The 13,414-nt window shown below is 43.8% G+C and overlaps 1 protein-coding gene across 1 annotated transcript; it reads left to right on the forward strand.

The window, feature by feature from the left end:
- The first annotated feature begins 3,008 nt into the window (after positions 1-3,008).
- On the forward strand, positions 3,009-4,736 carry LOC125557397 (melatonin receptor type 1A-like). Its single transcript, XM_048719957.1, has one exon. It carries the CDS (start codon positions 3,740-3,742, stop codon positions 4,634-4,636), a length of 897 nt encoding a protein of 298 aa, XP_048575914.1. The 5' UTR covers positions 3,009-3,739; the 3' UTR covers positions 4,637-4,736.
- Positions 4,737-13,414: the final 8,678 nt, after the last annotated feature.

A 13,414-nucleotide genomic window follows, 5' to 3' on the forward strand; every position in this document is an offset into this window, starting at 1 on the left:
TGGCCCGTTAGAAGTATAAATTTTATGCGGGATTTTTTGCTCGTTCTCTTTCCTTGTACTTTTATGGGCCACTGTTGGTCTTCTAACCCTGAAAGGGCAAAATGATATTCATTTTCTGCCATCATATCTACTCCAACCACTTAACTTGCATTGTGCAAGTTACGGTATAGAGGAAAGAGTTCTTGCTGCTTTTGCTTAATTTAGCCGAAGTGGAAGTTAGTCGCAAATTATTTGCATACTGACTTCAGAAATCTTATTTCGTTCGCCCCCCCTTCGAGCTAAAGATAAGTGTAGCAGTTAAGATTTCGCAGTGCTAGCTGCGTAAACGGCGAGGAAGCCAGCCGCATCCGTTTGCATGCAGATTTCAGCGATCTTATCGCGAATCGTCGTTCTCAGCAACCGTACCAGGTTTAGATCAAACACGAAGTGGGCAAGCTAGCATGTGTAGCTTGTGTTTCATGAGTAGCTTGCCAATGCTTCGAACATATTTTTCTGCTTACAATAAGAAGGTTGTGGCAATGTCCGGATTTATCCCGGTGTAAGAACATGTAAGTTGCGTTACAGAAGCTTCTTTTGTTTGGTAGAACGAATCATGAAAAAACAGAGGAATACAAATGGTATCCTCGTTCTTACACCGGTGTAAAGCACTATGTCCATTAACCCTTGATTTTAAATAATCAAGTAAAACTAGCATGTACAAACTTAATCATATGTATTGCATTTCTTAAGTTTTATTGCTTCAAGGTCTGACACTTTATGAATGATATTTTGTCTCTTCAATTGGCAGATGGAGAATGATGCATTGTGGGGCCTGTACAGGAGCATTTAGGGCGACGTGATTGGCCTTCTATAGTATCACTTGGCTCCTTAAAACATTGACCCCTCAACCGGCCTGTACCGGCTTTGGGAAGTACCCACAAAGTACCCACAAAGTACCTGCAAACTAAACACAACAAGATGAAGGTACTCAGGTATCAATATAAGGGATAAATAGTCTTGAAGATATGCATCCAACCAAGGTGTTGGCAACTACTCTTAAGCCAAACAATAGCACAGGTTCTTTGACAAATTTCAAATCTATAAAGGAAAGAAAAGCAGAATCACCCATCTCAATAAAACGCTCAAAATACAACACAAGGGAGAGAGATCAGCAAACACAGCTCAAGACACAAATAGATACCTTTATTCTGATCCTCCAGGTTCATTTCCATGGCCTCAAAACACAATGTCCACTCCTTGAAGGCTTGTAAAACCACGAAGATGCCTTTACGGATTGAAAAGCATTCTGGGAGATCCAAGGAAAAATTCACGAGGGGAGGGCCAGTCAACACTCCTCTCCCCAAAGTCAGATGGTTTTTTATAAGTCTTTTCACCCCGAAGCCAAACAAATCAATTCCAGGTCATACAGACCCAGAATAGCAGTGTAAACAATTTTGGAATCAATTTGGTTTCAGAAAAGACAGCATTTAAGAGAGCTGTGGTGATTCATTAGAAAATTATTTTCTCCTCCAGGCAAAGCCAAACAGAAAAAATCATCATGAATCCACCTTTGCTTGCAAATATCCATTAGCAAAGCACTCAAAAGACTTCATGATGTCCTGAGACACTCTCCTAATATGCTCATAGCTGTTTTTTTTTTTTATGAAAAATACAAGCAACCATCAACTTGTGCTGGCTTCAGCACAACGACGAGGGATTAAAAGTGGGGACTGCAAAGCACTGTTGGAAAGCTTGGATACCGCTGACTAGGTGCAGCTGTGTTTGACTTTGACGGGCTGTATAAAAATCAGAATAGGGGGGAGATATCTGTTTTCAGTCTGTTTTTTGTAAATTCAGCTCGAAAATAGCCAGGAGTCAATGGGTTAATAGATGTACCCCTGTAGTATTCCCTTTAAATCAATAAACTCAAACCATTTACTGGAAATTTTTTGTAACTGTGTGTGTTTTCTCTAACCTACTATATTTATTATTTATTTGAATTTATCAACATATACGTTTAAAGTGGCACTCACGCGCTAGCGGAATAAAAAGAAATGAGATTTTATGCAAAGGTTGTTTGAGTAAAGGTGCAGCCTATTCCAAAACATCAAAATACTATTTAAATTCATTTCCATCCACTAGATGTGAGATGTTCAAACCACAACATTTTTATTATTCCCCATGATTTTGACTGTTTTTGCGATTACCAAACTAACACTAAAATATTTCTTCACCCTGCGAGTGCCCCTTAAAAGCTGCTGCAATATTTCTTTGCATCTTTGAGTTCACGATGAATGTAACTTTCTTTCCTTATAAATCACGCAATTATTATTTTTTTTAAATCAAAGTGATTGCTGCACTATACAATTACATTATTTAAAAAAACAAGATTCCAGTCCCATGCAGACTGCAGACTGCGACAAAATGTTGTCATCTTCATTAATGCTGCACATTTCTTGTGTTATACAACTTCAAACACATCCGTGTTATCTAAAAATTATCCCCTTGAAAACAAACATGTCGATAGTTTATTCAAATAGGGATCGTAGTCTCTAGGAACTGACTTCTTGACTTGTGCACTTCCGTTATTGTTTTGTTTCAGTTGACATGCGGTAAATGTAGCTTTTTACAGTATGGCCATGGAGTCTCGAGCAATAAGACAATTGCGCAAAAAGCGTACAGAGGCAGCTAGTTATGCACCTTAAGGTAATGATAAATAATAAACAGCAGACACCTTTAGATAATGGACACTTTTCACTTTCCGAGGGTGGGCGTTATGAAGGTTCCACTGAAGTGGTGTTTCATAATGGCAAGTGCTTTTCTATCATTGGTATTGAAAATACATATTTTTTATCCGCTGTGTCTACTTGCACGGCTTCCGGTAAAGGAGGAAAAAATAAACTCGCTGCACGGCTGTCTCCCAATAATCGTGTCTCTTAATAATAAATGTCTCTTAATAATCGTGGAAGTGTTTTAAAGCCAGAAACTTGTTATTTAGGCTAAAAATCGAGAAAATGGGAGACAGCCGTGCAGCTAGTTTTTTTTTCTCCTTTACCGGAAGCCGTGCAAGTAGACACAGCGTATTTTATCTTTTAATAACTGCAGACGCAGAGCAAAACTGAGAAACTGACTCGAAGCGTCTGATAACAAGGTCAACTTTATTAATCTTTATCAGATCATCTTTTGTGATGATCCATCACCGACACTGCGCCAATTGCTCAAAACAAGACAAAGCCAGGTACAACGCCCAGAATATACAAGTTTGCAGACTTAAAGTCGATAGCGCGTTAATCAACAGATCACAAATCGAGCGCGGCATCAATATTAAACATCGCACAGAAGCGTCAATGTTTATGCGATTGCTCTAGATTTTTTACCAAAGACGACTCAATGTATGGCGAAGTTTAAAATTGATAACGCCCTGTGTTTATGATGTGTTGATTAACGCACGAGCGACCTTAAATGAAATAACCTAAAGTGATTAAAAAGCTGATTGCATACGGGAAGAATAAAAGCAAATTATTAGATCATCAACAGAAAAATCGATCTTATATACACAATATAAGATTCGTCGGATTTGGCTCTCAAAAGCATATTAACAGGTTATTAACTAGTTTATATGCTTCGTTTACTTAAATGTGGTAATTGAAGACGGCCGTGATGCTTAAAGCCAGAAGACTAGCCTTCTTTCTCAACAAGCAGCCGACCTTTTGAAAGTAAACGTCTTGTACAATACTAGAAAGCCGTGTGCTTGTGAAATATGGCCAACAACTCCACTTCCATAACAGACAACGCAGTTTTTTCAATGATCCAGCTAAGCGAGGCAGTCGTTATCGTCGTCATGAACGCACTGGGATTTTCTGTTTTCCTAAGCAAGACATTTCGCTTTAAGAAATCCACGTACTTTCTTGTCAATCTTACAGTTGCTGATTTTATGGTTGGGGTTACACTAATCGTACTCGCGGCTTTTCCTCTAGTGGGTCTGAGGCGGAATGAATTCTACTCTATTTGTGTCAAGATTAACTTCGTATCGGTTGGTGCCTCTGTATGGTCGTTCACGGCTATTGCCATAGAGAGAACCTCTGCTATTCTGGCACCGTTTAAACACCGTCTCCTTGGAAACAAGCCCTACGTATTTGGAATTAGCCTGATCTGGGTCATTGCCATCTTAAATGATCTTCCTACCATAACTGAAATACCATCGGACATCTTTTTGACAATCAAGAATGCTTCAGGACTAGCAGTTCCAATTTTCATTGTATTCTGCTATTTGGCTATCTGGGTCAGGGTCAAGTTTGCCAAGTCCATAGCCAACGCCCGACAACATTCGGACAACAAAAAGCTGACAATGACTCTATTTTTGGTCACCCTAGCATCTTTTCTTTGCTACTTTCCATTAGCTGTCGCAAGCATCTATAACACTTGGGTGGAACCAGTTAATGGCGGTATTTTTAACGGTTTTATGTTACTTATATATATGAATTCGTTAATCAATTTTTTGTTATATTCCTTCCGAATGCCGGAGTTCAGGAAAGAGCTAGTTAAAGTCTTGAGGAAATGTTTGGTACGGAGGATACCTACTTCAGAAGATTTCCCCATATTTCGTTCCTGCCCTCAGAGAGCAAGGGGAGTCCACTCAGCATGGAGAGGCCGCTAAGCAAGGAAAATCCGTCCCTTATAATGATGAATACGTTTTCCTCTCTGTCTTTGTAATAGAGGTACGGAGAGTCGAGAGTCACAGAAGGGGAGGGGGGTGTCGAAAAATAAGAAGGTACAGGAAAATTTGAAAATAAAAACATAAAGATTGTTGTCTCCGCTTCCACGCTCTATACGGCATCTAGAGTTCCCAGCGCACGGCTTCCCAGACCGCCTCAAACCTTCTCTCCACCTCCACTCTCTTCCCTCTACTTAGAAACTACTGAAGAAACATAGCTGCTATACGTTTTATCGTGGTTATTCGACGCTATACGACACGCCCGTAGTGCTCATATAAATTGAAAACCTTGCTTACCATTTTTTTATTAAGATCTTTGTTTCCTTGTTACAGACGTCTTCTGGGGGGGGGGGGGGGGGTGCTTTCGCGTTCGCACCCCCTGCACACTAAGAGTGAAACAAACTTAAGATAAACAACAGCAGAGACGAGAAGCATACATGTCAGCTCAATTGAAATGTGGGGAACATTGTGACAGTCTTTAAAAAAACAGCAATGAGAGACCAAGCACAGAAGTGCAAGCTCTGAAGGAGTGTGATAGTGATATGTTGCATTGTAAATTCTACAAGCTGCGAATGCCAGGGCAGCGCGAGTACACTGCGACGCCTCCAGACGTATAACAGATCGTGCATGGGGCAAGAGAGGCTATCGGCATTGGCCCTTATCCACTGTCACTACGACACACACGTCGACCTAGACGACACACACGTCGACCTAGACGACACACACGTCGACCTAGACTACACAGACGTGACCTAGATCAAATGGTTTAGTCAGTTTGCGAGACAGCACCCAATAACAATTAACTTGAATCACTGCTTGAAAATTAAGATCTTTTTCTTTCACACAATAGAGTTTTATTATCCCCCCCCCCTTTCCCGGGCCGAGAAAAGGGGTAGGTGGGACTGGTAGGTTTTTTTGGATTTCTCAACCCCCAAGAAAAATCCTGGGTACGAGCCTGTTACCCCACCCCACGCACGATTGAACTCTTTGCTGCCTAGGCGCGTACACAGGGGGTGCGCGCACACCCCCACCCCCCCCCCCTGGTGGCCAAAAAGTGGGTCATTTCTTATTAAGGAATCTTTATGCCATAATCCATATGACATACATACATACTTTTTTTAGTCTTTATACAGATTGTGTTCATAGGATGGGTTCCAAATAAAATTTATATAATAGTTTCACATACGATGAAGGACTACAACGCTATTTTGCTTCGTAACGCAGTGATTTTGTAAATTAATTTTGCTATTATTTTGTCGGTGAATTAATGAGGAGGAGGAAGAGGTTATTTCCTGACATTCGATAAATATTAATGTTTGTTGCCAGTGTGTAGGACCCAGCCCTTTCAAGGGGTGTATAAAATGCAATGATGGCATCTTGTCAGGAAATGAACCTCATCCTCCACCTCACCGGTAGCGCAAATAGGGCATATCCTCTCAGGTTTCGGTAACGTGTAGCTTCGACTTCGAGCCTATGATTGCTAATTCGCAGTTTTGTCAGCGCGATTATGTGGTTTGTATTGGTGACCTGGCTGATATATGTTTCAAATTCGTATGTTGCCTTGAATATTCTATAGGTTCTAAGTTTGTTTTGTTGGTTGGATACTTTTTTATGTCATCATGTATGTCGTCGAACCATGTCTGTAACTCAACGTCTTGTATTCTTTGTTTTATTAATTTTTCAATTGCATTAAAATTATCAGTAATTACATTATGACTGCGCACCCCCCCCCCCCCCCCACTCCCCCCTCGGCCAGTACTGGGAACTAGCCTGACTCTCACCTCGGGGTCTACTTTAGGCGACAGCGAACCGTCTATCCAGAGGATTTGGACATTACGTCGTCAGGCGCATCTAGAAAAAACGAAGCACAGAAACTTGGGATATAATCTTCTTAATTATGTGTACCAGGGGCTCATAAGTAGGGGCAATCAACTTCCCCACATTCTGGTATTATAAATGTGTCACGGCGTTTCCTAGGATCAGGCTATTTTTAGACGCACGGATGAGCCAATCAGATTCGACATTTGTGTTGACGTTTTGGCTGAGCCCAACTGCACGCGCAGTCTCAGACAAAAAGCTATGTTCTCTTTTCGGTACTTTGACTTTTGTTGCTCTATTCTTTTATATGAATCCAACCCTACCTACAACTTTCAATTCTAGCTTGCAATTCTTTTGGTAAACAAACAAAACCGACGGATGATGGATAAAAAATATATTCTTTATAACTGCAATTTGCGCGTGCAGCTTCGCGTCACTCGCGCGCGCGACCAACGTCAACGTAACTGATTGGCCCGTTCGTGCGCGCGCGCGTCTAAAAATAGCCTGATCCTCGGAAACGCCGTGACACATATTACAGATGATTGCCCCTACTTATGAGCCCCTGTGTGTACTATGTTCTTTTTTCGTATTTTGTCTGTGTGTTGTGTACTATGTACTATACTTTTATCAGGTGCGTTTCCATAGGTATTCTATGGAAAAATCAAAGTACCCACTTTTTGGCCGCCAAGGGGGATGCGCGCGCACCCAGCGCACCCCTGTTTGTACTCGCCTGCCCATATTCTCCTTTATGTTCAACGCTCACCTTCCAAAGCAAAACTTTGCTTTTGCCGGTCCAGAACTGTGGAACCAGTTACCAAGCTTCAGCAGGGGGATAAGAGGAACTTCTTTTAAACAGGCGATTAAGACGCATATTTTCCGCCAAGCCTATATTGTATAAGTAGTCTTGATGATTCATTTTTTATTTCTGTTTTATTTTATTTAGCGCTTTAAAATGTATACGAACTATTACATGTGACCTTCTAAAATTTGATGGGACTCTTCTTAGGACGTGCTTCCTAAAATTTGATGGGACTCTTTAAAAAGCGTCATTGAAGTTTCTTTCAGTCTACCGTTTATACGGATAAACAGTAGGACTGTTTGTCCGGGCGTTTGTATGAATAGCGCGAGAATGATCAGAAAATAAAAACTATTACCGGTAAAGTCAAAATCCCGGAGATGGGGTCTGAACGGAGGGATTAATCCGGAATGCGTCCAGCCGTTTTCAAGATAAGTTTGAGCACAAAGCAAAGCTTTGACAGGTTAAAGTTTGTTTACTTACTGTTTTTGCTTCTTTCATCCGCCATGTCTGTGCAAGAAGTTCAGCGCAAGCTATCGGTTTGTGTCTTTTTCATGAAACACAAAGGGAAGTTGCCAGTTGCTTATTTCACCCTCATCTTCCTCTAACTGCTCTTTCTCCGGCTGAACCTCGTCTACAGATATCATGACTGCCTTCACTTTCTATTATCACCCAACTATAACAATTGGTGCGGTAAAACACTCATTTTTATTGCCGGTTTTTTAACGTCCCTTGTTTTTGTAGTTTATTTTCTACGTTACTTTTAGTAACAATCTAATCAATCATACTAAAGATTTTTTCTTACAAATTTGGAATGCATATTAGAAAGACAAGGCCGTATTCAATGAATAATATACACAATAAACAATGTCGCTTGTTTCATCTTTTGCATCTTTTGTCTTTTAACGGTTTAGGTTTCCGTCGTACCTCCGGAAGTAAACTGGTGACAATGCGGCTTTAATACGACGTTTGAAACAGTATAAGAGGCACATGAGCGGATCTAAGGGTTGGCCGAGCGTTCCCCCTTCCCCCCCCCCGAGATTTTGCTTAAAAACATAATAAGGACATCCACGAAAGAACAATGAACCCGGGCCCCTTAGAAAAACCTTCCTTTGGATCCCCCTTTGCTGCAACTCCTGGATTCGCACATGAGGCGTACCAATTAAATTCCAGATGTTTGTTTTGGCAGATTATTTGTCCTCTAACTTGAAAAAGTCTTTTGTGTTGAGCATTTTCATCGTACCCGCATTTGCATTGTATTTATTTGTACATTGCCTCTTCTTGACTAATAATATCGAATATTCAACTTTCTCCTTCCTAGATAGGGTAGTGAAAGGATGGATGAGGAGACTTATGATGAGAGATCTATTCAAGATTAGGAAAGGCCGTTTGATACATGTCTTAAAAACTATTTTACATAACTTTACAGTGCTACGCGCGCTAACGTGGCCACCTTGGCAGTCTTGTGAAGTAAGCCAATAAGGATGCGAGAAACGTGCTATCTGATACGACGCGCGCTACCGTGGCCACCTTGACAGTTTTGTGAAGTAAGCCAATAAGGATGCGAGAAACGTGCTATCTGATACGACGCGCGCTACCGTGGCCACCTTGACAGTCTTGTGAAGTAAGCCAATAAGGATGCGAGAAACGTGCTATCTGATACGACGCGCGCTACCGTGGCCACCTTGATAGTCTTATGAAGTAAGCCAATAAGGATGCGAGAAACGTGCTATCTGATACGACGCGCGCTACCGTGGCCACCTTGATAGTCTTGTGAAGTAAGCCAATAAGGATGCGAGAAACGTGCTATCTGATAAGACGCGCGCTACCGTGGCCACCTTGACAGTTTTGTGAAGTAAGCCAATAAGGATGTGAGAAACGTGCTATCTGATACGACGCGCGCTACTGTGGCCACCTTGATATTTTTGTGAAGTAAGCCAATAAGGATGCGAGAAACGTGCTATCTGATAAGACGCGCGCTACCGTGGCCACCTTGATAGTCTTGTGAAGTAAGCCAATAAGGATGTGAGAAACGTGCTATCTGATACGACGCGCGCTACCGTGGCCACCTTGATATTTTTGTGAAGTTTACCAATAAGAATGCGAGAAACATACCATGTGACTGACATCAACCTCACTGAGGAGATTCGATACAGTTTTCCGAATGCCCAACAACCATCCTGTATATCACAACTCGTATCTTCTGCTACAGGGATCGGATCATCAAACTATTTGGCCATGCCATGTACCTAGGGATGAACTTTATAAAAATGTAACATGTGTTTACATTGCTGTTTCTATGGCAACGGCAATCCGCTTCTAAGATTTGTGATAAAAGTTGCTCAAGAAACAGGAGCAAAAATACTTTAAAACTAAACATTGCAGGTCCTTACAGGCGACCTGCTTGAAAAAAAGGTCAACTTAAGGTACAAATACTTTAAGCCAACCCAGGTTGCACTGCATGCGGGCGGATTCCAAGAATGCACTTAAACGCAACTCGGAATTCGCCGTTTCTGACGGCACACATGATAGGGTTGAGGAAAGAATTAAGTATATGATTACTAGCAGGCCTTATTATGGAGGAGTTTAGTGAAAACACTCTTACCAAACCCATGAAGATGTATGTAAGAACGAATAATGCTGTGAAGAAGATGAACACCGTGCTTGATGCACTTCGCTGGAAAGCAGGCAATCCGGTTGAACGGTGCTGCGCCGCGATTGCATTTTGGTGCCTTCTACTCTCGAGAATAACCACCGAAAAGGAGTAAAAACAGATTATTATGCACAAAATTGAGAAAACAGTCAACAAGAAAGACAAAGATGGTACAAAGTATTCTGTGATACAGAGGACAATTGTGATAACCCAGGCCCAAACAACTGCGATGGTAATGCGCTGGTTTGTGACGATGACCGGGTAGTGGAAAGTGTTCTTGATAGCGATGTAACGGTCAATGTTAAGTAGAGTGACGTGGTACAAAGAGCAAACGACAAAAGCCCTGTTAATTATAATTCGCAGTGGCAATGGTATACAACGTATTTGTACAGATGCGAAGTAGTGTTTTAGGTTAAACGCAATTGTAGTCGTCTGAACCGCCGCACCTGTTAGCAAATCCACACTAGCAAGGCAGCCAATGATAATGTTTTGCTTACTACGAAGCGAGCGGAACTTGACAAGAGCTAGAATGACAAGGAGGTTTAACGTGATTGTGTTATTTTGTAAATGATGATATTTGTCAAGTAAAATACCCGGACAGTTTGAGGTGGGTGGAGAGTGCGCCAAACCTCAGTCGGCAACCGGCAGTTCTCGAGGAGTGGGAACGTTGAGTTGTTCATCATGAAAGAAGCACGCTTTTCATGCTGAAATAATAAAAGAAACTTGTTGGATAGGCTGGAATAAAGCAACGCGTGAATAAAAAATGGATGGGTTATGGAGCTAGAAATTTTAAAATGGTCTAAAATTTGCCTGTACGATGAATCAATTTTAAAGCTAAAATTACCTGAACATAAACTTTAAGATAATGTTAATCCATCATTAGTTTTGCACTTGTTTCATTTCGTTTCTGTTCACAAGCAGTTGTTCACAAGATGGCTAATCGAGATATCATTTCAAATAATCTATTTGTTTTAGCCAAATCATCTTCTGACAACCCAAGAGCAAGGGCTTATTCAGCGCCTATTGACAAAAAGAAAAAAAAAAAGAAAGATAAAAGAAACATTTAAGATGAAAATGAACCTGCCCTTGTGGTGCGTATACGAGTGATGCTTGGGTCGCCAGTGTGAACCTGCCCTTGTGGTGCGTATACGAGTGATGCTTGGGTCGCCAGTGTGAACCTGCCATTGTGGTGCGTGTACGAGTTGTGCTTGGGTCATTAGTGTGTAATTCATCTCCAAGTTAAACCGGTTGCACAACATATGGCTTTTGTATTAAACTTGACGTTAATCTAAGAAGTTAACGCGTTTATTTAGTAGCGTGATCATTGACAGACATCAATAAAAGGTTGGTTGTTAAAAGGAACTAAACTGCCAAAATTACTTACATGAAACGGCTGTAAAGTCCAGGGGTGGATCTACCTTGAAACGGCTGTAAAGTCCAGGGGTGGATCCACCTTGAAACGGCTGTAAAGTCCAGGAGTGGATCAACCTTGAAACGGCTGTAAAGTTCAAGGGTAGGGGTGGATCCACTGATTCCAAATGGTCACGGATCGAAGCGTCGTACCATAGGTCATGCCCAACCCGCCCACATAGAGCATGCGCCCCCTCGCCCATATGGGGCATGCCCCCCTCGCCCACATAGGGCATGCGCCCCCCCCATAGGGGGCATGCGCCCCCTCGCCCACATAGAGCATGCGCCCCCCCTCCCCCCATACGGGGCATGCGCCCCCTCGCCCACATAGGGCATGCGCCCCCCCCCCCCCCATACGGGGCATGCGCCCCCTCGCCCACATAGAGCATGTCCCCCTCGCCCACATAGAGCATGCGCCCCCCCCCCCCCCCCCATACGGGGCATGCGCCCCCCTCGCCTACATGCGGGGCATGCGCTTCCTCGCCCACATAGGGCATGCCCCCCTCGCCCACATAGGACATGTGCCCCCTCGCCCACATAAAGCATCCCCCCCCATACGGGGCATGCGCCCCCTCGCCCACATAGAGCATGCCCCCCTCGCCCACATAGGGCATGCGCCCCCCCCCCCCCCCCCCCCATACGGGGCATGCGCCCCCTCGCCCACATAGGGCATGCGCCCCCCCCCCCCATACGGGGCATGCGCCCCCTCGCCCACATAGAGCATGCCCCCCTCGCCCACATAGAGCATGCCCCCCTCGCCCACATAGGGCATGCGCCCCCTCGCCCACATAGGGCATGTGCCCCTTCGCCCACATAGAGCATGTGCCCCTTCGCCCACATAGGGCATGCCCCCCTCTCCCACATAGGGCATGCCCCCCTCGCCCACATAGGGCATGCGCCCCTCGCCCACTTAGAGCATGCGCCCCCTCGCCCACATAGGGCATGCGCCCCCTCGCCCACATAGGGCATGTGCCCCTCGCCCACACAGAGCATGCGCCCCCTCGCCCACATGAGGCATGCGCCCCCTCGCCCACATAGGGCATGCGCCCCCTCGCCCACATAGGGCATGTGCCCCTCGCCCACACAGAGCATGTGCCCCTCGCCCACACAGAGCATGCGCCCCCTCGCCCACACAGAGCATGCGCCCCCTCGCCCACATAGCCTATATAGGTCCATATCAAGAAATATTAGCCAAAAATTGTCGTTTTTGACAAACGCGGTCACTTGCATATAAGGAAACTAATATATTTTTTTTTTGGAAAAAACTGCATGATTCTTGTCATTTTTAAGGTTGCCGTACCGCAGGTGCTTCGTAAACATGAATTGTAATTAGAAGAGAAAAACAGTGACTCTGACCATCTTTGGTCAATGGAAAAAGTATCTGAAAAAACTAAGATTCCTCGGTACCAGTCCCTCAAAACGACAACGTTTTCTTCATATGATGCCCCACCGCCCAAATAGGCCATGCCGCCCCGCCCATATAGGCCATGCCGCCCCGCCCATATTGGGCATGCCGCCCCGCCCATATAGGGCATGCCACCCCGGCCATATGGGGCATGCCACCCCCGCCCAAATAGGGCATGCCACCCCGCCCATATAGGGCATACCGCCCCACCCATATGGGGCATGCCGCCCCGCCCAAATAGGGCATGCCGCCCCGCCCATATAGGGCATGCCGCCCCGCTCATATAGGGTGTTATATGAGTGTTATTGTCAAGTGGATTTTTACCTGATTTTACCGGGCTTCCTTTACAAGGAGTTGAACTGTGTGGAGCTTGGGGCCTGTGATATACTACAGTTCGGAGAGATGGCTTCACATATCTGTCAATCTTCTTTTGAATATTGTCCCCTTTCTAGCTCGCTCGCTTGATTTCTTTTATAAAATTACATACCATATTTTGGAGTCTTTATTAACCTTTTTTTTAGCCCTATGGACTTGTTTTGGCTGGCCAACATTTTGAAAAAGAGCCCTGAACCCTAAACTTTTAGAATATCAGCGATCATCCGCGCTAGCCCAAGTTTTTTTATTATAGAATTTCCATTG

The sequence above is a fragment of the Nematostella vectensis genome, chromosome 12 (assembly GCF_932526225.1).
Source record: "Nematostella vectensis chromosome 12, jaNemVect1.1, whole genome shotgun sequence".
NCBI lineage: Eukaryota > Metazoa > Cnidaria > Anthozoa > Actiniaria > Edwardsiidae > Nematostella > Nematostella vectensis.

Coding starts and splice junctions, on each gene's coding strand:
- LOC125557397 (XM_048719957.1), top strand. CDS start 3,740: ATGGCCAACAACTCCACTTCCATAACAGACAACGCAGTTTTTTCAATG.